The sequence below is a fragment of the Lepisma saccharinum genome, chromosome 7 (assembly GCF_977018435.1).
Source record: "Lepisma saccharinum chromosome 7, izLepSacc3.1, whole genome shotgun sequence".
Classification (NCBI taxonomy): Eukaryota; Metazoa; Arthropoda; class Insecta; order Zygentoma; family Lepismatidae; genus Lepisma; species Lepisma saccharinum.
In genome coordinates, this window is record NC_139235.1 from 95,637,798 (window position 1) to 95,663,617 (window position 25,820).

General features: G+C 39.4%; 1 protein-coding gene across 2 annotated transcripts in view; it reads left to right on the forward strand.

Moving 5' to 3' along the window:
* LOC145990047 (uncharacterized) overlaps positions 1 to 25,820 on the forward strand; it is a 507,967-nt gene that overhangs the window by 119,393 nt on the left and 362,754 nt on the right. For both annotated transcript variants that reach the window (XM_083125681.1, XM_083125682.1), the window contains exon 3: positions 24,094 to 24,299. In XM_083125681.1, coding sequence (XP_082981807.1) covers positions 24,094 to 24,299 — 206 coding nt within the window. The remainder of the gene's footprint in view (positions 1 to 24,093; positions 24,300 to 25,820) is intronic.

Sequence of the window (25,820 nt, forward strand, 5' to 3'; positions counted from 1 at the left end):
TTCTTTCCTGTCTTCGGGCCCTGCATAACGCTATGCTGCTAACCATTCTCAGAGTGCAGGTTACACGTATTGTCTAAGAAATGAATGCAGAATATACATAACTAAAAATGTTCCTAAGGTTTGTGTGTACACCCACACACACATGCATATGTGGAAGAGTCATGTCTCGACTTGTAAACAAATGACTCGATAGTGTTTGGAAATTCGCGGCGAAACTGCTCCTTGTCTAGGTACCTACCATCCGTCAAATTAGTAACTTTACATTGTCTATACCTTGTCCCAGCTAACTGTGGAGGAAGGCCGCATAGCGTCAGAGAAGCGAGGGAAATCTATTGGCCAGACAGAAGCAGTACACGCTACTGGGAAGGCTGCTAACTGCAGTCGCTTTCCACGCAATTCCGTTCCTCTCACCTGTTCATTGGTGGAGTCGTCTCGCGTCACTACTTGCGCAGAGACTTGCTTTCGTTTGCCTGCTCCACAGTTAGCTGGGACGGAGTATAGAGCAGTGATCCTCAACCACCGGATCCCGACATCAATTTTACCAGGCCGCGTGACGTTTATTAGATCCAGTGCACAACTAATTTAAACTTAATTTTAATTTTATATTTACCCACAAGCCTGGACATAATCGAACCATTACTCTCTATGATTATGGCATATTTAATTGATTAATATTTAATTTTAAGTGCACATACGTTAATAAATGTCTCGCGCTCTGGCTACGGGACGCGTGCAGGTTCGAGTTTCCGGAGGGAAGCGTAAAAAGTTTTCTCTTGAGATTTCGGCCTGTGTATGGGACCAATGGCCACCCACCGCCGTGAGAAAATTGGAGAGCTACGAATAAGTAGCGTAAACCAGTCATGGAAAATCTACGACGACGACTGGGGGGGTTCGTCGTGCTGACCACACGTCACACCATAACCGGTTGGATGATCACCCACCTCTGTTTGTGGGAGTGTGGCAGACAGTCGGTAGGATCCACCACCAACCCCTCTGAAACCCTGGCGCGGGAGCAGTGGCGCTAGTGTCGCAAGGCTAAGTTACGGGGAAGCCTGTAGTTCGCAGCATATTTTCCGAGGTTTCAGAAAGCTTGGTGGATCATAGGCCCTGGCCCTCACGGGCTGTTGCGCCGCGATTATAAATGTATAAAGTTAAAATAAAATAGAGAAGTACGAGATATTTACGTGTAAAATTGTTAGCATCAGGGCATCGACTTTTAACAAGAGAATTTACCGAGTCTGGGTCTAGAACAACTGCTATGAATGTCTCTTCTGAAAAAAGATAGAAACTGTAACTTTGCGAGGTTCGAGTCCTGGTCGTTTTTCGTGGATGCTCCGTCATCAAATTCATCTAATCAACAGCACCGTCGCGAATAGCCAAACTTGAAGAAAGGCGAAGTCTAATAACAAACACAGACACAAATTCCTAGAATCAGATTTGAGTGAATTGATGTATCGGGTTCGATTCCCCGTTGCCAATCCGTGCTGTAAAACACCCCAGTCGCGAAACCAGTGTTAAATTTTCGCTAGATCAGCATCGAAGATTTCGGTCTGCGTTCGGAAGGAAGGTGTCGCGCAAGGGGTGGACCCGCCTGCAGGTTTTTGTCCGAAGGAGTGGGTGAGCGGGAAATCAAGGTGGGCCTGGAAATCGATAAGTCCCAAAACTCTGCAAACACGAGTTGGCCTCGGTGGTTCCAGGGGCATGTTTCGGGACAGGGATGTGCAGCTTCTTCATTCTGAATGAGGGTAGACAGAAGTTAGTTCCAGTAGGTGATCCAAAGTTTATGAATTGAGAAATGTGATATTCTCATAGTGCATGTATTATTTTCTACGAAAAAGATTGTTTGGATCCACTTATGACCTCTACAAATGAAGCAACTTACGAGCGAACGTCTTACCACGCAATGGAAAGTTATACTGGGCCCCCATTTTCCATGAGCCATATAACTACGTACTTAGTAGTGAGAGCAACAGACCTTAACAATAAAGCATAAATTATAACCACAGCTATCTTTTCATTCTTTACGTTTATTACAATTAAAGTAATAACAGTAAATAGAATAACTAATAACAACAATTCTAACATCAGTCACGTATATATACATATCCAGTACATAACCTTGAACAATTGTCACCTAGATTTAGTGTCCCCCCCTGTATATGTTACAGTAGATCGATATTAAGTCTTGCTTTAATGCCCGTACTGTTATTGGCCTTGCAAATCAATGAAAGTTTATTTTCAAAAAAATAAAATAACAACCCCCCAATTAATTGTTAGTTTTAGCCCTAATGGCCGATAAGCTTACTAAACCTTAATTAATTAATTCATGGTTTATTTGAAACACTTAACTGCAATGGAGCTTTCCCCCAGTGTAGATTCGCCACCCGAGACCAAGTCGTCGAGCGATTCTCCTTGCTCGGACACGAGGCCTCAAGATTACGTAGCGTGACGTCATACCATGTGATGGTGTGTTGCCAAATCGTACAGCTATGAAATGGGTTTGGTTTGAGCTGGTATTTTAAGTCCACTTTGTGCACAGTAAGGTTAATCGGGACTGGACCTACAGTTTAAAGTGGAATCCGAACCACTATGTGCTTCCACCGGGTATCGAACCCGGGACCCCTTGATTACAAGGGAACGACGCTACCACTGCGCCATTGGGAGGCCCCTATGAAATGGGATGGTGATACACTTTACGGTCAGATAGACCACACTATTTGATTTGGTTGATTTTACTTCCCTTTTCTTCCCCTTTTGGTTAATCGCGACGATGAGGATGGGTGATGAAAGGGACACTCACAAATAACCCAGGCCGGGATTCGAACCCGGGATCCCTGGCGATGTGCTAGCCACGGAGGCCGGATACACTATTTGAGTTGGAGTTTTTTACTTTAGGCCCACAGTTTAAAGTGAGATCCGCACCACTATATGTCTCCCAGGTCTCGAACACAAGGCCAATCGTGTAATGACAACAATATAATATTTTTTTTTTTGTTTTAAGTGGTTTTGGTTTTAGTACATTTGTAATAGAGTATTTTTTGTTCAAACATTATTTTATTATTATTCCTGAGACACTTGGTTCGTACTCCCCGGAAATATAATTCTAGATACGGGCCTGACCAAAACCCAACTTATGTCGAACCTTTCCCTAACACCCCCCCCCCCCTCCAAATGTGTCACTAATTCTTAATTTATGGTCGCTCCGGCACTAAATTTGCATTTACGAGGGCCACTATTTATATTTTGAGCCTTGGCAACACTGATTGAAGTTAGGCGCGATTTGACGTTTGCACGGAATCGTCTGGCATTATTGACCATAACGTACTTCAAATGTTTTGTCAATAGCTTCGTTTGTGTTGTTTATGTTGCCTTGGAGATTGCGCGACAACAATAAAATGGAGTTAACTCGTGAACATTTTCGTGCTATGATTTTTTACGATTTTCGACATGGATTATCAAGACAAGAGTGCATCGATCAACACTTCCACATTTGGCGAAGAAGCCCCATCCTTTGCCACTGTGAAACGCTGGTATGACGAATTTAATCGTGGCCGCCATTCGCTCACCGACGAGATTCGCGAAGATCGTCCAAAATCAGTTGTTGTTCAAGAAAACATTGATGCTGTGCAAAACCTAATACTGCAAGATCGTCATGTGACATACTGTGAGATTGAGGCAACCATAGGCATTAGTTCCACCAGCATATATAAAATATTACATGATCATTTAGCTGTGAGAAAGGTATGTTCTCGTTGGATCCCACACAATTTGACAAAAACTCAAAAAGACGCACGCGTCAATTGGTGCAAACAAATGCTCAATAAATACAATTGTGGTGCTTCAAAAGACGTACAGTATATAACAGTGGCGTACGCAAGGGGGGGGGTTACGGGGTTTAACCCCCCCCCCCCTTGAGCTTGTGAAATATTATGAAAAATGCTGTGGAAAGAAATTTAAATGGTCAATTTACCACAGTCAAAGATCTGGGACAATACTATTACTATTACTACATCTACTACTACTACTACTACCACTAATAATAATAATAATAATTTGAATTATTATTTATATGTAGCATGGAGAAAAGCACAACATTCCAAGCACACGCGTCTTTCAGAGTGATGCCTTGAAAATAAGCACAAGTTCTTGAAAGTGAAATATGAGGGTAACTATGATTTAAAAGAGAAATAAAATGTTTTGTATTTCAGTTGCAACAATGTTCAATACTCTGGCGTACGCAGTTTTTTTGGGGGGGAGGGGGCGGAATAGTAAATGTGGATAACACATGGCTTCGTTTTGGAGGGCAGGATGCATAATAAAATATTTCGTATTTTTGGAGCTTTTCAGTCTATTAAAATTGTATTCAAAGACAAAAATGGTAATCGGGACTCACTTTAAAAGAGGTTTCGTATTTACACATTTTGATTTTTTTGAAGTTCTTAACGGATTTTTATTTGAAAATTCTGATTTTCTCAAAATTTTGGTAGGGGCTGTAGCATCATCGGTAGAGGCATGCATATTTCGTTTTTGACAAAAAGAAAACGAAATTTGAAATAACACATTGCAATGTTAATTTTTAAGGTTTCTGAAAGGTGTGAGGTGCATTTTCCTACCCTGTTTTGTCACGAAATGAACTGCAAAATGCGAAATAGACTCTTAAACACGAAATTTACCGTTTATATACCGACGCGACACTTTCTGAAGTCTGAAGTATCCTGTGTGTTATGCAATTCACAGAAAATTGATTAATTTTGCTGTAAATATTTGAAAAGCAAAAATGGACTCCTCTATACAGGAATAAAACTTCGTAGTGAACAATTTTGGTATTTTGAGGGGGGGGGTGCCAGATCCGAAAATTTGGAAATAGATAAGATCCGAAATGTCATTAAGGCAGCGTTTCTCAAACTTTTTGCCTGAGAGTCCCCCCTTGAAATAACTGAATATTTCTGTGTACCCGTTATTTAAAGATTATATATAGATAGTTGGGTCATTCCATGTCAAATGATTTGACTCAAATCAACACAATTTCTCAAAAAGTGAAAATTTTACAAGAACAGTGAGACAATCCAGATGTGAATGAATTATCGAGGACATTTATGCGGGGAAAAAGTCGGAAAAATTCCAACCAATTTCGGGAATAGAATCCGGATCTCCCGCGTGATTGTCAGATGCTCTACCGACCAGACCACCGCAGCTTCTTGGATGAGTTCCATACTTTAATTATTTCAATTAATTTTAATATATTTTATTGTTTTATGGATTTTCTTCACCCTTAAAATGTCTCACCTCGTTGACCAGACAAAAAACAACAACAAAAACAAAAAAAATGCTCCCACGATTTGATAAAAATTGAATGATTAGAAAGTAATTTCTTTCTATTGTTTTCATAAATGGTATATTTATGTAGATCTCTACTACATAATAGTAGTAGTGGTATTAGTAGTATTATTAGTAGTAATTCAGCTAATTAATTAATTATAAGTATTATTAATTAATTGTGATTATTATTATTTAATTAAAGTATAATAAATCAATGGTAATGTGAATTTGGAGAAAGTTTTAGAAATAACCCCCCCCCCCCCCTTGACGAAATCCTGCGTACGCTACTGGTAGATAAGATTGTAACAGGTGACGAATCATGGATATATGCATATGAGCCGGAACGTAAACAGCAGTCGACTGTATGGGTGTTTCAAGATGAACCCAATCCAACAAAAGTTGTTCGCGCTCGAAGCACATCGAAACAAATGGTCGCCTGTTTTTTCGGGAAAACTGGTCATGTGGCAACTGTGCCTTTAGAGGAACGGAGAACGGTCAACTCTGAATGGTACACAACAATTTGCTTGCCAGAGGTCTTCGGTCAAATACGGAAAACAAACAAACGCCGTCGGATCATTCGTCATCAAGACAATGCCAGCTGTCACACATCTCGTCTAACAACCGACTTTACGAACAGTAAAAAAAACGAATTGATGGGTCATCAGCCGTACAGTCCTGATTTTGCACCCAATGACTTCTTCTTGTTCCCGAATGTCAAGAATAAAATACGTGGACAACGATTTTCGTCGGCGGAAGACGCCGTTGATGCGTTCAAAAACCATATTTTATGGAGGTGTCTCAAGAAGATTGGAAAAACTGCTTTGACAAATGGTTCGAACGAATGCAAAAGTGTATTGACCATAAAGGAGAATACTTCGAAAAACAATAAAGCAGTTTTCAATGCCAAATTCCTGTTTTTTCATTGTTAGGCTCAAACTATAAATAGTGACCCTCGTACACCGTCTAAAACGTACTTACACTTGAAAATCCCGGAGAGATCGTTTGAATAGGAGAAACACAAACTTGGGGGGGAATTGAATCTTCTTGCCAGAAGTCTCAACGATGACTCGATCAAGAGACCTCTCGATTAGGGCTAAGCCGATACCACTTTGAACCGATTCCGAAGCCGATACTCTCACCGATACTTGAAAATTGCAATATTTAAAATGTGTTCAAAATATTGATCAGTATTGGTGTGTAAATATTATCCTCCAATTATATGTGCACATACACATCGCGCTACGACCAGGAGTCCCGGGTTCGAATCCTGGCCTGGGCATGGATGTTTGCGAGTGTCCATTCATCAATTTCATCATATCATCACTCATTCCCATCTTCGCAAATTAGCCAAAAAGTGACGCAAAAAGCGAAGTAAAATAAAGCAAGTCAATCAATCAATCCAATTATATGCATCATTATTTTTTTTTTTTTGCTGTTGAATATTCAAGAATAACCTCAGAATTTTAAAATCGCAAAATACAGTTTTTCGTGTTTTTTCTCAGTGGAAAGTAGAGAGGGAGAAAGAGAGAGAAAGTTTCTCCCTCTTCCTTTCTTTCCCTTTGGTCCAGGGCGCATTCTCCTTTTCTACTGGTGATAGGAGAAGGACCTGGGAAGATACTTTCTCCTCTCTTCCTCCCTGCTTCTTATCTCACCCTCAAAAGGAAGAAAGAGTTCGAGATGGAGGTCCCTATCTTTCTCTCTCTCTCTCTCTCTTTCTCTCTCTCTTATTCTTCTCCTTCTTTTCGTTCAAGGGCCTCGGACAAAAGAGAGGAGAAGAGGAAAAGGGGTATAGGAAAAGTAAAGATTGGAGGGAGAGGGAGGGAAAGGAGAGTGTCACTTTTCCTCTCTCCGTCCGGGGAGAGAAAGAGAGAATTGAAGAGGATCCCCGGAAATGAAGAAAGGGCGCCCCGTACCTCCCTGTTCCCTCTCAGGCGTCTTCATCTCTCTCTCTCTGAGAGGGGAGTAGATAGAGATAGAGATGACACAAGGGGGTGCTCTACCTCTCTTCTTTCTCTCTCTCTCTCTCACTCTCTGTCTCTCTGTCTCTCTATGTCTGTCTCTCTCTCTCTCTCTCTCTTTCTCTTTCAGTATCTTCTCTCTTCTAAGAAGGAGAGAAAGAGCGACGAAGAAAAGGAAGGAAGGAAAAAGGAGATGAGAAGGAGAAAGAATAAAGAGATATCTCTCTCTCTCTCTGGGCGACTTTTCTCTCTCTCTCTCTCTCTCTCTCTCTCTCTCTCTCTCGAGAGAGAGAGAGAGAGAGAGAGAGAGAGAGAGAGTTGGAAAGAAGAAGAAGAAAAAAATACTTAAAAAGAGAGAGACTGAAAGAAAGGCAGAAAGTAAGGAGAAAGAAAATGGGAAGAAAGATGTTTTCTCCTCTCGCTTCCCGTTCTCTCGAAAATTGGTGCAAATTAAAAATGAAGTTTGAAATTTGCATAACTTCCAGGATATTTAGGCTCCGCGAAGGTGTCGCGTGTCATTTTTGTGGACCCCGTTGAAGACCAATATGACAGAAAAGTATCGGCTGGTATCAGTAGATGAATTCCAGCCGCGGTATCGGCTCAGCCGATATTTCTTCCATCCGTTTTGAGTTCCCCGCACAAAACTTGCAACGAACATTCCGTTATACATTCAACGGTTTGTGTTTCCTTTGTGCACCGTTCCTCATACTTCTCTTGGAGCAATTAGTCCCGCACCACGATCAGTGTAGTATTGTTTCCGTTAATTTACATTAATTATCTTAATTTACAACAACTTTCACACTGTTTAGAGGACATCGAAGCGAAGTAACATTTCCCTATTCGCTTCGACGGCGTACGAGCTGAGTTGGGTAACAGAAAGCAAGTTGAAGCTTTATGCACAGATAGGGTAATCGGGACTGGACCTAGATTTCAAAATGAGATCCGAAACAGCATGTGCGTCCACCGGTTATCGTAACCGGTGGACTTGTTTACACTTGTTTAGAAGTGTAAACACTTATTTACAAGTTTGATTGATTGATTTTTTTATTTTTTTTATTTTCTTTTCTTACTTTTTTGGCTAATCGCGAGGATGAGTGATGATATGATGAAGTTGATGAAGGGATACTCACAGAGAACACCCTTGGAAGGCAATCGTCTCGTGCGAGATTTGGCAGGTAGCGCCATCCTGCTGGAACCACAAGTGTTCAATATCCACACAATTCAAATAAGACAATAGCAAAGGGCTAAAGCAGGATTTGAGGAGGCTGTCAAAGACACTTTTATTATTATTACTTATATATTTCTACATTGTTTTGATATCCTGCATATCTATACATATTTGCTTAACTGTAGGCTATACTTAATATATTAATTCATTTAGGACGAAAAGCTGTTTTTTATACTTAGATACTATTAGACTGAAAGTTTAAATGTGATCCTACTTCAATAATAATAATAATAATAATAATAATTGTTTGCTGTAACTTAAGGCCTGTAAGTCACAAGAAACAATATTTTTTGGTGTAAAATATCGCTAAAATTTTACCATTCTAATTAAATAAACTCTTTCCAGGGGCAAGTGCCCCCACTGCCCCCTTCCTGCGGTCACCCTTGGACAATAGTACTTAAATATATAAGAACAGTGCTGCCAAACCAACAACAGAATGGCAGAATTCAAATCCGGCATTCTTACAGCCTTTATTTATATTTTTATAATTATTATTGTTATTATTCCTACTGTTCAAGTTTTATCGTGCCCTGGACACCCCCCTCCCGTACAAAAAATTGTTAACCCCCGCCAGGGAATCCTTGATTGCAAGAGACAGCTTTGCCACTATGCCATTGCCCCCCCCCCCCCCTTTCCCAAGAGGCGGAAAAGTAACTTTAAATAACCCAAGTAGAGAGAGGAAAGAAACTTGATCGCCGCACTGTGTATTTCAAAAATGAAGTTGGCAACCCCTGCAAGCGCGAGCTTCCAGCTGGTCGTTGAGGCATCGATCGGTAGGGGCAGCACCAACGTACCCTGACGCCACCTCAGCACCACCTGCCGGCACGCGTGGAAGCTAGCGGCGCCTCGCTGCGATGGCCGCGGGGAGTAAATTGGAGGGTTGACAAATCCTTTCCGTTCTGCGTGAATGGGATTTCTTTTCGGAATGACATCAGCAGAGTTTAGAAGGATTCAAATCGATATTTGTCTTCACGGCGGAAACAACGCGAAAGTTCGTCTACCCAAGGTAATTGTCTAGTAAGAAGAGGCAGAAGTTTGAATTGTCCTCAAAAGCAGTGACGATTTGAAAGTTAAGTGGTTTTGCATTCGCTGTTAGGAATTGCGGAAGAATGTAAATGATGTGCAAAGAGCAGTTCCTCTCAAAACAATAATAATTTCATGTCTTTCTTGCGTGTATGCATGAATATTTTTGTGTGTGTTGGAGGGAGGGAGGTGCGCATGAATATCTTGAAACTGAGCTTTTTGACACCTTTCCAAGATTCCCAAAAAAATTCAGTTCTGATCCCGGCATGGGTGTTTGTGAGTGTTCCTTCATCAATTTCATTGTATCATCCCTCATCCTCATCTTCATCTTCGTGATTAACCAAAGTGGCAGAAAGGCCCTCCCCCATGGCGCAGTGGTAGCGTCTTGCCTTTTAATCGAGAGGTCCCGGGCTCGATACCCGGTGGAGGCACAAGTGGTTCGGATCCCACTTTAAACTGTAGGTCCAGTCCCGATTAGCCTTACTGTGCATAAAGTGGACTTAAAAAAACAGCAACTCAAACCAAAGTGGCAGAAAAGCGAAGTAAAATAATCCAGATCAATCAATCATGTCCTTTGTGATGTGCTCTATTGGGTTTCTTGAACTCTGAACTCAATCTTGTAATTTCGCAGGAGAGTAAGTGAAAGGACTTACCAAGAATCCATGGCTCAGAAAGATCAGCCTTTTTATAAGGTCGAAAGGGTGGACTCAGGTTTGAGGGGGGAAGCAAGCAAATGGCGTTTCTGCGTTCCGGCTGACGTCACCCTGAATGACTTGTGTTGCACTGCCTGCTTTTTTGTTTCTGACTAAAGCTGATGCAACGTTTTGAAAAGATTCTTTCCGCCTCGGAGTCCTGGCAAACAGGATATGATGGTGCCCATTTGACCCCTCCTCTGCTGCATTGCACCATGTCGCGCAATGCATGCCGGGATGGGATAAGAGAAACCAAGTTGGAGCAAAGTTTGCAGCACCAGTTGCCTAATAGCGATATACAGGAGTTTACGTATGTCAAGGTGAAGAGAAAATAATACGTATAACCCAGTGACGAAGCGTTACATTTTTACGTAGTCATCGCAAGACTTGTCAAACGTCAGGGTCGATCTATCCAGCCTGGAAGAGGAGGGGCACAATATTTCTCCCCAGTAAACGCCAAAAATATTCCAAGCTTTCGATAGCTAATGTCACTATCACTTCTACCTTGAAGATGAGAGTGACGTTAGCTCTCGAAAGCTTGGAATCTTCTCCACAACTCACCTGGTCGATAGCCCGAGAGAAACTTTTCATCAAAGGAGAAAATGTCTTCAGTAAAAATATTTTGAAAGCATTGCAAAAAGTGCACAAATCCATACGCCGTGCACACCTGTCCGATCCATTTCAGTTGGCATCAAATATTAGACAAAAAGTCAATTATTGGTTCCCTGTACTGTTCAACTGTGTTAACTAAGCGTGATTTATAATACCGCCTGGGTTGTGAAAAGGATGGGATGATTTTATTTTAACGTTCTTGTGTGGCAAAGTGAATAAGAATATATGGTATTTCATCTAGAGTGACCGCCATGAATACATAACAATTTTTTTCATGTTATCTACAGTCAAACTCCGCGTTTTGTCTGTCAGGATCATCTTACGTATTTAACATGATATTTCAACAAAAAGTTGTAGTGCGGCCTCCTAGAGGAAGAAGAAACAAGCTATTGTTGCTAGACAAGAGTCTGTGTAAACAGGACCTGGAATGGTGAACGTAGTTTCGTTATAATGTAAAGTGTTACGTTGTTTGTGAGTTTGTGTAATAAATGCAGTTAATCTTGTTAACATATGTGTTTCCATCGCACAACATTATGGCGCAGTCGGTATAAAAGAACTTTACTCTTCATGGATTGCAGGATTTGCAAGAACCTTACATTTACGTAAGTTTATTCTATTCGAACTGACTGTCCTCATTCGTACAACAAACTGTTGGAACAATCATAAACGTGTCGGTTTGACGCAATTTGTCATAACACGGTAAGGATTACTGTCTACATTGTTTGTCTTACAAAAATAGTGTGATGTAAATATATATATCAAGATCCCTTCTAACATGGAACCAAGTTATAATCATGAAACGTACAAAGGCTTTGTCACGTTCATAGATACATTGTGATCCGATACAGATCAAGTATAATTATAAGTGAAAACTCACTTTTCATAGTTGTTAGGCTAAACGTTTGGATATACAGTCATAAATATGTACACAAACATGATATTTAACGCTTTCGACGAAGATTCAGAGGACATTGAAGATTATCTATTACGTTTCGAAGAGTTGTGTATCATTCAAAAGTTCAGTGATGATCAGAGAGTTCCTTTACTCATAGCCTTTATAGGTGCAAAGGCATTTAAAGTCTTGAAAAATGTAGTCGCACCAGACCTTGTACAGAATCTGTCGTATTCTCGTCTAAAGGATAGTATTTTGTCACACTACAAACCTGTAACTAATAAGTTTGTTGAACGATATAAGTTTCGACTTTGTGTGCAAGAGGAAGGTGAAACCGTTTCTGCTTATTTCATAAGGCTGAAGCAACAAGCCATAAAATGTAACTACGGCAATTATCTGGACGAAGCTTTAGTTGAACAAATAGTATTGGGCATACGATCTGAAGTTACTAGAAGAAAGTTGCTTTCAGTACAGCCACTAACCTTTCAGCGATGTCAGGAACTGACATTACAAAATGAAATGTTAGAGAAAGAAACCCGATTGTTAATAAGATCAGAAAATGTAAAGCAAGAGTCAACAGTTTCACGCACCTCAACCCAATTTCCAAAAAGAACAGTGCAAGGGAATAAACATACAGAACAACATACTTATAGTTCGTCTAATCCAACGATTCACGGAATGAAATATACTGATTACAGCTGTCCTAACTGTACGTACAAACATGATTCTAAAGACAACTGTCCAGCCAAGGATTCTGTTTGTTCAATCTGTAGGAAACGTGGTCACTGGCAAAAGCGGTGTAGGAAGAGAGGGAAGTTTAAACGGAAACCTAATAGTAATCACGTAAGGCAAACTACTAAACACACAAATTTACAGATGTCAACATCTCAAAGTTCACTTGATGAGCAAACAACATGGTTACCTAGTGTCGTCTCATACAGTTGTGACTCACACATCATCGGGTCACCTACGTCCAATTACCCTTTATCGAAGAATCCAATGCTAAAGGATTTACTTATTAACGGCAAGTTTGTTCAATGTGAGCTAGATACAGGGTCTGCCGTAACTCTGTTCCAAGCAGATTCATTCAGGAATTGGTTTCCAACGACTGATATTAACCATTCCTCCATAAAAATATATGGCGTAGGGAAACATGCTCTTTCAGTGCAAGGTCAGGCTGAACTGGAACTTACACACTCCGGATCGACTTACTTGCTTCCTGTTATTTTGTGCAAGGAACATCTAAATTATCCACTCATAGGTCGTACCTGGTTAGATATCGTTACTCCGGATTGGAGAACGCTACTATTACGCTCAGAGTCGGCAAGTTTTATGTTAGGGATATCTACAGAGATTGAGCAATTTCAACACTCGCAGTCGAATTCAGATCCAGTCATTTCTTCCAACACTGGTGTAGTCGTAATGAAGCCGATATCAAACACCATACACGTGCCGTTAAGTGAAGATGCTGCACATACATCGAATAGCGGATTGTCTTCTATCAAGGAAAGATCAGTTGAAGAGGAAACTTGTCAATCCTCAAGTCCGAAAGTCAAGAAAGGTTCAGGTAATAGGTGGCCAGAAGCTAGATCCGTAGGACAAAGACTCCACGTAGACTATTTCTTCTTGGCTGGGAGGAAGTTTCTGTTGCTTGTGGATGCTTACAGTCACTGGATAGATGTCTGGTCAGTATCGTTGTTAGATACACTAGAGACCATACGCTGGATTCTTCAGTCATGCTCGACTCTCGGAATTCCACAAACAATAGTTTCTGACAATGGTCCAACTTTCAGCAACATCACGTTCCGTTCTTTTTGCCAGCAGTTCGGGATCGAACACATCACAATACCGCCGTACCACAGTCCTGGCAACGAGCTGGCAGAGAGGTACGTACGCACGGTGAAGACTGGCATGTTTAAGGTGTTGCATGAACACCCACATCTGACTTCTTTACAGTTCGATGCAAAGTTAGCAGAGTACCTGCTGTTTTTGAGGAATTCCCGGTTGGGAGAGGAACGTAGTCTTCCTGCAGCCTCAGTCCTCACCTTCAGTCCAAGAACATGGTGGAACTGTATACGTGGTGATCATAATCGAGATGTCGAGAGGACAGAAGCTCCTCCTTTCTTGAAACCTAGGAGCAACCACAGCAAACCATACAGGACATTTTCACCTACTGAAACCGTATGGGTTCAATCACCGACGCACTTGTCACCTAACTTCAACGAGGCAGATATTGTAGAAAGGTTGGGTCCACCCAGACCAGAAGGCGCGGCGGATAATCGAAATTCAGATTCCAAAATTACCCCACCTCAACCAGACGTTGATGACCATCAACCCCCAGTCGCTAACGCTGCTCCACGACCAAGATCCACTAGTCATGTGCTTAGAAGATCGACCAGGATTAAGGTACCCCCTGACAGATACGGGTACCCTTGTTAATTATTTTTTTTGTAACTCTGGGAGGAATGTAGTGCGGCCTCCTAGAGGAAGAAGAAACAAGCTATTGTTGCTAGACAAGAGTCTGTGTAAACAGGACCTGGAATGGTGAACGTAGTTTCGTTATAATGTAAAGTGTTACGTTGTTTGTTTGTGTAATAAATGCAGTTAATCTTGTTAACATATGTGTTTCCATCGCACAACAAAAGTCAGTGGTGCAAATTTGAATGTTGAAACATTACTTTGCAAGTCATGAATTCCACAAAGCACAGAACTGAAGCGAAGGTGAACACGACCACACGGATAAGAAATTTGCACTTTCGATTCTACAGGTAACAGTGGCGCCAGACATTTTGCTTTGTTTAGAACTTTGAAAAACATCGTAGACTTGGAGGAAGGGAAATCGACAGAAAGTTTGTTTCAAACACGTTAATCATTTACTTTTTTCGGTTCCAAAGCAAGATAATACCTCTGTGTGATACAAAAATTCTTACAACCCGTAAAAATACATAAAAACTTCAAAAAAAGGTTTGATTTAAGCGCATAAACCTAAGATAGGTTATAACAAGCAAAATAGGTTATCTTAGGTACTATAAAACTTTGTCAGTTGTTGCGATTTGTAATGAAACTTTGACATAACTTGTTATTTCTTATGTACCTGCAAAGGAAAAAAATAGGTTAAAAACGTAAAATCCTAGGTCTAGTCATGACTCATGAAGTGGTAAGTAAATTTGATTCTTAAATAAATTACATTTTCCAATTATTAGTCAACACTTTCATACTGAAATACTTCAGTCGACACCAGTGTTGGCGATTGGTTTCCGAAACCCGGGAGGGGGGGGGGGGGCAAAGGAGATAAGGTTTAGCATTGTGCGGGGGCAAAATTGGCGGAAAGTGAGGGGGCAACTGCCCCCCCTAATCGCCGCCGCTGGTTGACACTATAGTTATACTTCCCGCGTAAATTTTACTTTCTGGTCAAGCATGTAACTTTTCCTTTTTCTGTTCTCGGTGAAAAACCAGCGTTCTCTTTTTTATTATGGAACACTGCAAACGTCAGTTTGTTTTTAACGTGTGTACTTTCGTATTGGAATTACGTAGAAAAGAAAATGCATCTCATGTTCTGAACAACTGCGGCAAATCGTTCTCCGCACGCCGCCTCTCCTTGCCTTTGCCGTGCCGCACTCGTCTTATCTCGCAAGTCGAGACCGACCGCCGCCATGCCCGCCTATCTTGTTTCGTATTTGAAACTCGCATTGTATATTTGTAAAGGCAAGAAATGAATACTTCTGTGACATTGTTGTAGCTTCGTTACGTGCAAAGCAACTGTAGTTTATGAAAATTAGTACGTTGGTTGGTGTTTTAAGTCCATTTTATGCACAGTAAGGCTAATCGGGGATCCGAACCACTATGCGCCTCCACCGGGTATCGAACCCCGGGACCCCTTGATTACAAGGCGACTACGCTACCACTGCGCCATCGGGGAGGCCCGAAAATTAGTACGTGCAACACCGAATTACGTATAAATGCATTACGTACAAATCAAGTTTAATTAACACGGTTTTAAATTATATTTTGTCGGGATCTACAGTAATTTACGTAGAACTGAGTTACGTATAAAGCAGTCTCAACTGTATTCCGTTTGAGGGGGGTGGAAAATCCTAGAAACGCTTGTACTATTCTCCTTCAGCTAAGATCGAAGTTAATGTAAACAGATGCGAAAGTTTCAATAATGTTCTTGTTTATTTTTTCCGCAACAATTGGCGGCAGACTATAAATGTTCTTATCCATTTACGCGACAATTGAGCTATCTTGTACATAAGACGGGGTAAAAATTAGAATCATTGCCTTTTCTGTTCATTTTTTCGCTTAAAGTACCATCGTCCCACCCTTTTTTGACGACGTCGTGAGTGTTGAGCCAATTTTCATCTACAGTCTACTGGCAGCCTTCTGATCTCAACTTGTTAAGTTTGTGAATGTAACAATACCGCCAAACAACATCCTTGTCGACTCCATTATTGCATTTCTTTTCTTCAGCCGACGAAAAGAAAAACCAAGTTTCTTCAGAAGCTCTCGAAGCATCGTTTGTTTGTAAGGGAAGTCTGATATTAGTTTGAGTTGTGTTAATAATTCACACACACTTGGTGCGCGTCTTTTGGAAAAAAATATGTAAATAACAAAGCAACAACACAACACCATAACCAAAGAAATAACACAACGCAACTAGTTAATAAAATCAACCCCGCACGTGGTCATAGCGCAAAAATAACGAGAGGCACACGCACCCGCCTACTCCACCTTGCAACTACAAGAAATGTAAAGAAAATGTGGCAACAACGTCTGAGTGCACGCGCTTATCGGGAGCGGTTTGGCTATTCTTGCCAGTGTAAAATTTTTATGAAAGGGTTGCCGATGGGGATATAATAAACGCGCGGACCGTATCCTATAATGCATAATACGAGGGTCCGTGGAAAAGTTCTAAGAATGACAAAGGAAAAAACACAGTTAATTGTTGAATTTGGTCTTTTTTCTACATACACTCCCTTGAGAGCAATTCACTTCATCAAGCGTCATGACCCCATCGCGAAACGCAGATTCCTCAAGTCTTGCAAAATAGTCCTCCATTGCCGCTTTCGCGTCTTCATCTGATAAAAATCGCTTTCCAGCCAGGATTTTTTTAAAAGCTTTGGGAACAAATGAGTGTCTGAAGGTGCCAGTTCAGGCAAATAAGGGGCGTGTGGCAGCAAATCATACTTCAATTTGTTGATTTTTTGCCATTGCAACAACACACGTGTGTGGGCTCGCATTGCCGTGGTGCATGATGATGTTCTTCTTCAGTCCTAATCTGTTTGCATGACTATTTGTGTTCAGTTGGTCGAGAAGGTTAACATAGTAATGTCCGTTGATGGTGGATCCAGTTTGATGATAGTCTATCATGCTTAGCATTCCCAAAAATCGACGCCATGATTTTTCCTGCTGATTTGACAGCCTTCGCCTTCTTTGGTGGTGGTGAATCACAATGCTTCCACTTTTTGAATGTTCTTTTGTCTCTGGCGTCTAGTACAGTATCTGTAGTGATTAATCTCCCTGCAAAATCTGTTGTGTATTTCTTAAAACAAGCCAGACATTTATTGGACACTGCATTCACTTCTGATCGACTGTCAACAGATGCGGCACCCATCTTGCAGATTTTTTCTCACGCCCAATTGTTCAGTAAAAACACAAAATTTCAGAAGACCGTTCTCCAACACCATATCATGGACATTTTCAATAATTCGTAGCTGATTTTGGCCTTCCGCTAAGTGAGTCATCTTCTAAGCTCCCACGACTAAACTCGGCAGTTCACTTTGACACAGTGAAAAATGAAGGAGCCGAGTCCCCTAAATTGTCCCTCATATGGGCATCAATTTCAGTCGCCTTCGTGCCCTTTTTCAGGAAGTTAAAAGTTCTTTATCACTGCAAGGTGCTCTCAGTCTTCTCCATTTTGCACAACACTCGCACTTGCTCTGTTGTTCCTGCCTCTGGACACAAAAGAAGGGATGGTACTTGAAGGGTGGTGGATTCCACAGGCATGCATAGTTCCGAACTACTGCAGCCATCTGTCGGTCATTGTTAGAACTTTTCAGACGACCCTCGAAGTTAAAAATATGTTTATCAGGTAAATAGGCTAATCTATATAAAGAAAAATATTAATAAATCAGTTGAATTTGGTTGTAGTGAATACGCTGTGTGTTAGTTAATTACGTGCGTTAGCTGTGGACGCGTGTCTTAATTGCAAAGCACATTATCTTTGCTGGATTCTCTCTCGCTCGATCTAACTCCCTGTGTCAAGTGATTACTAATTGGCAAGAGCGCCGTCTCTCATTAGGGAAAGGTACACTCCGTGTTGCCAGGTATATCGATTTTTTAGGAGATCGCCTGATTATTAGCCAAAAACTTAAAGGAAAAAAAAAGTATCCTCATGTGACTGTAGTTTTCACCCGCCGTTCCCACATCAACTGTAGATTTTTCGGAAACTTCTTGGCCTATAAAGACGAAATTCAGTGACCTGATAGACTGTTGTGGCGCATTATAAATTAACTCCTCTGTTCGTCTGTTTATGAAAGTAAAATAATGGAGAGTCAACAAGTAATCTGTTCATATTTAATAATTGCGATATTTCCGAAGCTGCTCGAACTAGAAATATGAAATTTGTTGAATCGAAAAACTTGTGAACTGTGTACGTCACGCAGAATGTAAATATCTGATTGGGCCATCTGCATATTGTTGTCACCAATTGAATCCAGTTGATACCCGCTGATTATTCAGAGGCCGTTATAGATACAAAGATAAAACTTGCTACATTGAAAAATCTGCCGTGTACTACTAATTCATTACAATATAAATGTACTTCATATAGCAGTTTATTCGATAATTATTTCACCATAATTAGTTCAATTTATGCTCAGATAGGCTAATCGAGATTGTACCCACAGTTTCAAGTGCGATCCGAACCAGTGGTCTTTCGGTACTCCTACTGGGCTTGTCTCTTAGGTCTAAAAGTTCCCTAAAACATCCCTTAGGCCACAGGCGTAACTTGGCCGGGCCCAAAAGATTTTCAGGTTTGCAAAATTTAGAAGTCAAGGATAATTTTTCTAACCTCCTGGAACCTGACGAGTAAGGTATTGAAGAGTATTTTTTTATGATTGCATAAATGTAACTTGTTTAGCAAAATTGTCCTGGATGTTATTTTTATGGGATGGAAAACTTGTTAATTCTGTCCCCCAAAGTTAAGTCGCATGTTTGATTCTGTCATCCGAAGTTAATTTATAAGTTTGATTCTGCCCCCAAAGTTAAGTCCCAAGTTTGATTCTGCCCCCAAAGTTAAGTCCCAATTTTGATTCTGCCCCCAAAGTTAAGTCCCAAGTTTGATTCTGCCCCCAAAGTTAAGTCCCAAGCTTGATTTTGCCCCCAAAGTTAAGTCCCAATTTTGATTCTGCCCCCAAAGTTAAGTCCCAAGTTTGATTCTGCCCCCAAAGTTAATAGCAAGTTTGATTCTGCTCCCAAAGTTAAGTCGCAAGTTTGATTCTGCCCCCAAAGTTAAGTCGCAAGTTTGATTCTGCCCCCAAAGTTAAGTCGCAAGTTTGATTCTGCCCCCAAAGTTAAGTCCCAAGTTTGATTCTGCCTCCAAAGTTAAGTTCCAATTTTGATTCTGCCCACAAAGTTAAGTCCCAAGTTTGATTCTGCCCCCAAAGTTAAGTTCCAATTTTGATTTTGCCCCCCTCCCCCCAAATTTAAGTCCCAAGTTACACCCATGCCTTAAGCTGTTGGATAGAAATCCCCTGTCAAAAGATGGAATTTTTTACCAGTCATTTATGTTTATTCCTTTAATAGCAAACATTACAGACATGTTGGATCACCACTGTTTAGATTCATTACACATGGCCAATATAAAATTATACTGATTATATTTTCTTTAATTGATTCAGTGTGACTTAAAGGAAACAGAAAATCACAGTTTGCGACTTATGTGCCTTTTCTCGAACATCCTAGATTTCTAGTTATTTTCGGAATACAACCCAGCCAATGCTATGGCAAACATCAAAAGGCAATGCATGATGCAAGATTGTTAAGATATAGGAATTTCACTTCATTTTCATGGAGTCCGTAACAGCAATGTTTTGCTAGCCGAACCTTGGGTCTATTCTCGTCTTTTTATCGAAATTTCTCAGTTCGATTAGGTTGTGATGTTCCGATCTTGGCGTCTCTGAGAAAAATCTTTCCAATTATCAGATAAAAAGCATCGCGTATTCTGTTTATTAACTTGCTTATGAACAATGAACATAAACATTGGCCTCGTCAGTGTGTAGGACTTTTCATCACATCACACTGTAATTGTTGGAAGCAACCAGTCGCAAAATTCAACACTTCGGGAATATTCCTAATGGAACTCATGGTGCAATGGCATGCGAACTTCTCTCCCTAGACGTCAGTATGATCTCAATGCATTACTGACGCGTTAGAGCCATTCTAATGCTTTTTTTCTGACACCACTTGAAAAGGAGAAAATAGGTACAATAATACACTCATAACTTTTTACTGGTTAAAGATACGTCGAAATAACATTCACCACTGCATTTCTCTTGAAATTCTAGCCTGATTTGATATGCCATATCACCCCATTCCCATATAAAATTTTGAAATCGAATTTAAGATGGCGGCCATCATCTTCATATGTGCTATAACATTTTCTCCCACCCCTATTACAAACCTACAGTGTTAGTTTTTCGAAACAGTATGTCATTCAACTTTTATTCTGGTGTCTCCACACTTTTGCATCACCTTGTATTGTATAGTATTTTAATATCACGTGAGTTTTACCTATTTAGATATATTACAGCAAATTTTAAAATTATTTTTAATTGTACCTTCATATTTTTACAACTTGACCTACAAAGCATGCCCACTAACATGTTCTTTTTTCGCTCAACAAACATGCATAATGAAGTACAATGCATGCAGTCAGATGTACAATATCTACATATTAATAGTGTTTGTATCAACAGACAGGTATTATTAATGTATCGACTTCGGAGTTTTCACGCTTCTCCTACAACAAAGTATCTGCGCTTGCGCCTCATAACAGCATTCCTCCCCACATGGAATTTACCTTTATTAGAAGAAAGCCAACTCTGTAGTGCTTGCTTTTGTTTATTTATTTCGTAAGAATACCGAATGTATACGCAGCCCATTGTTCGAATCAGCCCATTGTTCGAATCGTTTCGTATGCAATAATGTGCTTTCGACCGTGGTGCGCTTGTAGTTCTATATTTAGATGCCAGGCTGTGTGCCAATCGACGGTTTGAAGCTATACTAATAGATGGCGCACAGATCGATTCTCTATTTTTCCGCGTTTCAGCATTACCAACATACTATTTTGGAGTACAAACTTAGGATTTGCTAACTGCCAGTTACTTTCACATTGAAAATCCCGGTGCAGATTAAGAGTGGCGATTATCTCCAACTGACAGATAGCTAACAGAAAGAATAACTGAACATTGAAAAAACAGCCCTTAGTCAATCACATCTGTAAATGTGGATGATGGACTGATGGAACGGATGGCACAACAAAGGATTTCGCAGTGATCAGAACGCTTCATTTTAATAGTAGCTTTGCTACAACTACAGCTACTCTTCCTAGCTTACCTACAGCTACATTTACCAATAAAGTAGCTCGCTACGCTACTCCTATTCCCTACTTTTCCGCTACTCCTACATAAAAAACTTGAAATAACCATGTGGCAGGTCCTCGAGCTATGAAACATTTAAATTTTAACCTGTAAAAACTTACGAGAATAACGTTGATGCTGATGACTTTTCAACTTTTGCAAGAATTTCCATTTTGTGCTTGCACAATGGCTTGTTTCTGGGAAGAGACAGGTTTCAGAATTATGCAGTCTGCAATATTTGGCACTTCTAAGTTTATAACCATTGATGCAAGGCTATCAGACAGTCCGTTCCTTTTAATTCATGTCCCGACTTTTTCCGACTTCGCTCTGACACTACTTGCTATAAAGGAAGACCTTTGCACCACTACAGATATTGTACTGTTTATGTAGGACATTCTGCAGACTACTGTACATTTTGAAAATTGTCTGAATTTTTTCAAGTGAAGAACAGTTGGTTGACACTCGACAAATAGGAATCCTTTCATTATTGAATGGTTTCTTCGATTACAGTGTCACTAATGTTTCACATTAATTTGCATAAAGGGGAATTTTGTATACTCTTTACATTACATGGTTAAGTGGAAGAGAAGACATTAATGCATTAACTTCGCCATGTAAACAAAGTCGCAAATAAATAAATTATGGAACAAAGATTCCTCAATGACTGCAATGCAAAACCAACCATAAAATTTTTATAAGGGGGGCATTTAGCTCTCCATCTGAACTGCAATGTATACATTCATCCTCATTTTCATGATTAGCGAAAGTTACAGAAAAGCGAGGTACTGAGCACATTTATTGCTGGCACTATTGCTTTACCATTGTAGTGGAGAATGGAACGCTAGTTTTTGCACTGCAAGTTGTGTTTCACACAATAAGTAATGACATTTTGCTGTCTCTTACACCATGGATATCCATGCGGAGGTATTGCAAACGAGGCATGTACAGCGATGCAGCTCAAAAAAAGTAGCTGTCAGGCTGAATATATTCATATATGTCTGTTAGTTATCTGGATATTAGAAATATTCAGGTATTAATATCTATAATGTGCGATACTGAGATATTTATAATCTAGATTATCTGTATTTCCATGTAATAGACTTTAACTTTATGAACCTCCTGCAAAAGTAAGCGTTATTCTCGAATTTTTTTTATGCTGTTGCCACGTTGAAAATTTATGTCAAAATTCTGAGAAGAAATGTAGCTGTAGGAAAATTTTTGCTACAACTACATGAATTTTGTAGCTTAGCTACAGCTACAATTTTCAAAATGTAGTGCGCTACTTCCGACCACTGGGAGTTCGAACATGAGATTCTCTGGTTTTGCCTGGTTTCTTTTCTGACATTTTTTCCAATTGAACTGGCAACTCTGAGCTCTTGAGTGTTATGGAAACCATGGGAAGATTTCACACATTCAATCAGAGCTGCTGTGGAGCTTTCTCGTCATATTTTGAATCACTTTGTCAGCAAGAAGCTCTTAATACGCCATCTTTGCTCTCTGTGTATTTTTCCTTAACACTTTATACTTCCATCTCTGCTGCTGTGTTGTTGTTGTTATTATTATTATTATTAATTAGAACAGGCAGCATGAGTAAACATTACACTTTTTCAAGGTGTTCGGAAACTGTAGGGTAGGGGTTTAAGACTTAAAAAGAAGAAACTAAGGTTTTTCTTAAACAATTATTTTTTAATTGATCATCGAGTATTGTATTTATTTTATACAATGCCATTGTGCTATATTTATTTATTTATTTTATTTATTTATTTATCACCTATAACAGAGTTCTGGCTCCAATTACAATACAAGTACAAAGAGTAAAAAATATCAAAATTACGATTACAACATTACAAGACAATAGAAGAAGAAAAAAAGAGAAAACATAACTACACTAATCATTGCATAAAGAATACCAGCACAAATTTTATACAGAGCATAAATCTAATAAATTATATTTACAGAAGTATAACAAGATACATATCTATATGCAGACATTCATAACTATACACATGTATATACTCATATATAGACACATGTACACCCAACGGCGAAAGAAACAGTAGGCGAATTGTCCATCATCATTTTCATTCGGTCTGACTTACACAGTGTGATGACAGTGAATTGAAATAAAAACGTGAATTAACAGATAACAATGCCTGCTTCCAACCAACATAGTTTCATTCCTTAAAACAACACAGGATGTAGAATAAAAAGGTAATGAAAATAGCGGTGGACAATTAGCTTACCATTATATTTGCCATTGACTGTACATACATACCGACATATTTATACTAACAAACATACTCGTACACAGAAACACACATAATTCTTAGAAGTTGAATTGATTCATAATGTACTTTGAAGGACAGACAGGAACTGCTTGAATGGCATAGTGAAATTCAAGTCTCCACCGTTTCTGACTATTTCATTGTGCTTTATATATAGTATGACCGTTTGAATATTTAATGTACCTTCTATTTACTCTGCGCAAAGAACTCTGAAAGTGACGAAACAACATTGAAAGTTCACGTTTACTGCCTATTTTGATGCCTTTTTTATTTTATAATGCCTATTTAAGTGCCTATTTTTCACAATTTGTACTACCTATTTGCCTGCTCATTTTAAAGTTTTTAGTGACTATAAATTTGCTCCCTAGTTATAACAAAATCACTCGTAACAATTATCACACCATTATATACAGTAATTGTAACCCTTTGTTTTGTCTTCACAGCCTACCAGGCGCTGAGGCTGATGCAAGTTGTGACACGGAAGATTGACGAAGTTTGCCTCCGGTACAGGGACAATGGCAAGATGGCGACGTTGCCACCACCTACCTCAGGCCCTCCTTTCTCTGCGTGCGCCATTAAGAATTCACGCCGCAAAATGGAAGATCGACACGTGATCATCGACGATTTCCATGGGTTATTCAACGTTCAGGTATGATAGTTACATGATGAACAGACTGGTCTCTCACCCCTTGAAAATTGGCACATTTCATTTTAAGTTACAAAAAAAGAAACCTTGCTATTTTAATTGTTAATAACAGAAATAAGGATCAGTTAGTTGTTATTGAAGGAGAATAACTGTGATTTGTCTGATGTGAAAGGTATATGCAGGTTTATTATTTTTCTATGTTTACATACATGTGAATCATTTTATGAATGTACATTATATTGTGAACTTTTTGTATAATATGGTTGAGTGTAAGATAAGGCATGAACCTTAATCTCTGCTATACAAAATAAGAGGTAAATAAATAGATAACCAAATTAAAAACTGTATTAGATCTAAAAGATTGAGTGCAAAATACAGGAACTAATTTGTTTTTATGTTCCACCATTTAAAACATAGATTCAGTAGTTCCAGTTTTTCAAAAAATTAAGAGTTTTATGTGAGATGTCACACAACATGAACTTAATGGTTAAATTTACCACTTACTTCCAAAGCTTTTTTTTAAACAAAATGTGTAAAAGTTTATAACAAAATAGAATGTGAATTTTGGTACACTAACTGCAGAAAATGTAGAAAGTAATGAAAAGCGGTTGTGCTGGTTGTTCACTTATCTGGTGGATCATGTAGAAAAGTCTCCCAAGAATATAATAATATATTTCGAATAATAATAATAATGATAACCATGACAATAATAGTAATGACCCATGCTGCAACAGCCCATGAGGGCTAGGGCCTACCTACCAACTGCCGGCCTCACTCCCACATGCCTCAGCTGAGATGGGTGATCATGCAACCAGTTGCGGGGTGACATGTGGTCACCACGACGAACTCCAGTTGTTGTTGTAGGTTGTTCTAGCCCAAGCATTTTATCCTTTACTCTTCTGTTCATGAACCCTCCGTCATCCGCATCCTCATAGTAGCACAAATGAGTGCCGCCTCATAAAAACAAACTTTATTTAGATGAATTATTGATGCAAATCGATGTTGAATTACACTAGCACTTACTGGAAACCAAACGAAATATATATTTGAGCGCAAACTTGTCCATTTCAGACATTTTTATTAGCTGCTAAAGGTAATAAAGTAAATAAAATGAGAGAAGTGTATCATAGAATTACAAGCGTAGACTCTTGAAGCAAATGCACCAAAATACTATTGTAAAAATAATTAAAACTTTGCCATAATGAACCAAAAAATGAACTCACCATTCACAAAATTTTCAACGTATTTTCAAAAATTTTCAACGTATTTTTCAAAATGAATTGAAATTGTTAGAAAGGAACTATTTCTTCCAAATTCTAAGTAAAAATCTTACTGCCTCGCAGAAAAAGCAATCAAATGCATAAGATACAACTCAAAGAAACTTACAAAATATTTTTAAAATGTTCAAATCTTAATGTTTCTCCTACTTTTACGAGATAAAAGTATAAAAAGACATACTGACTCAAATAAAAAGAACCGAATGTTGTCACTTTTCAATATCGTCATTTTGACAACTCTGATATT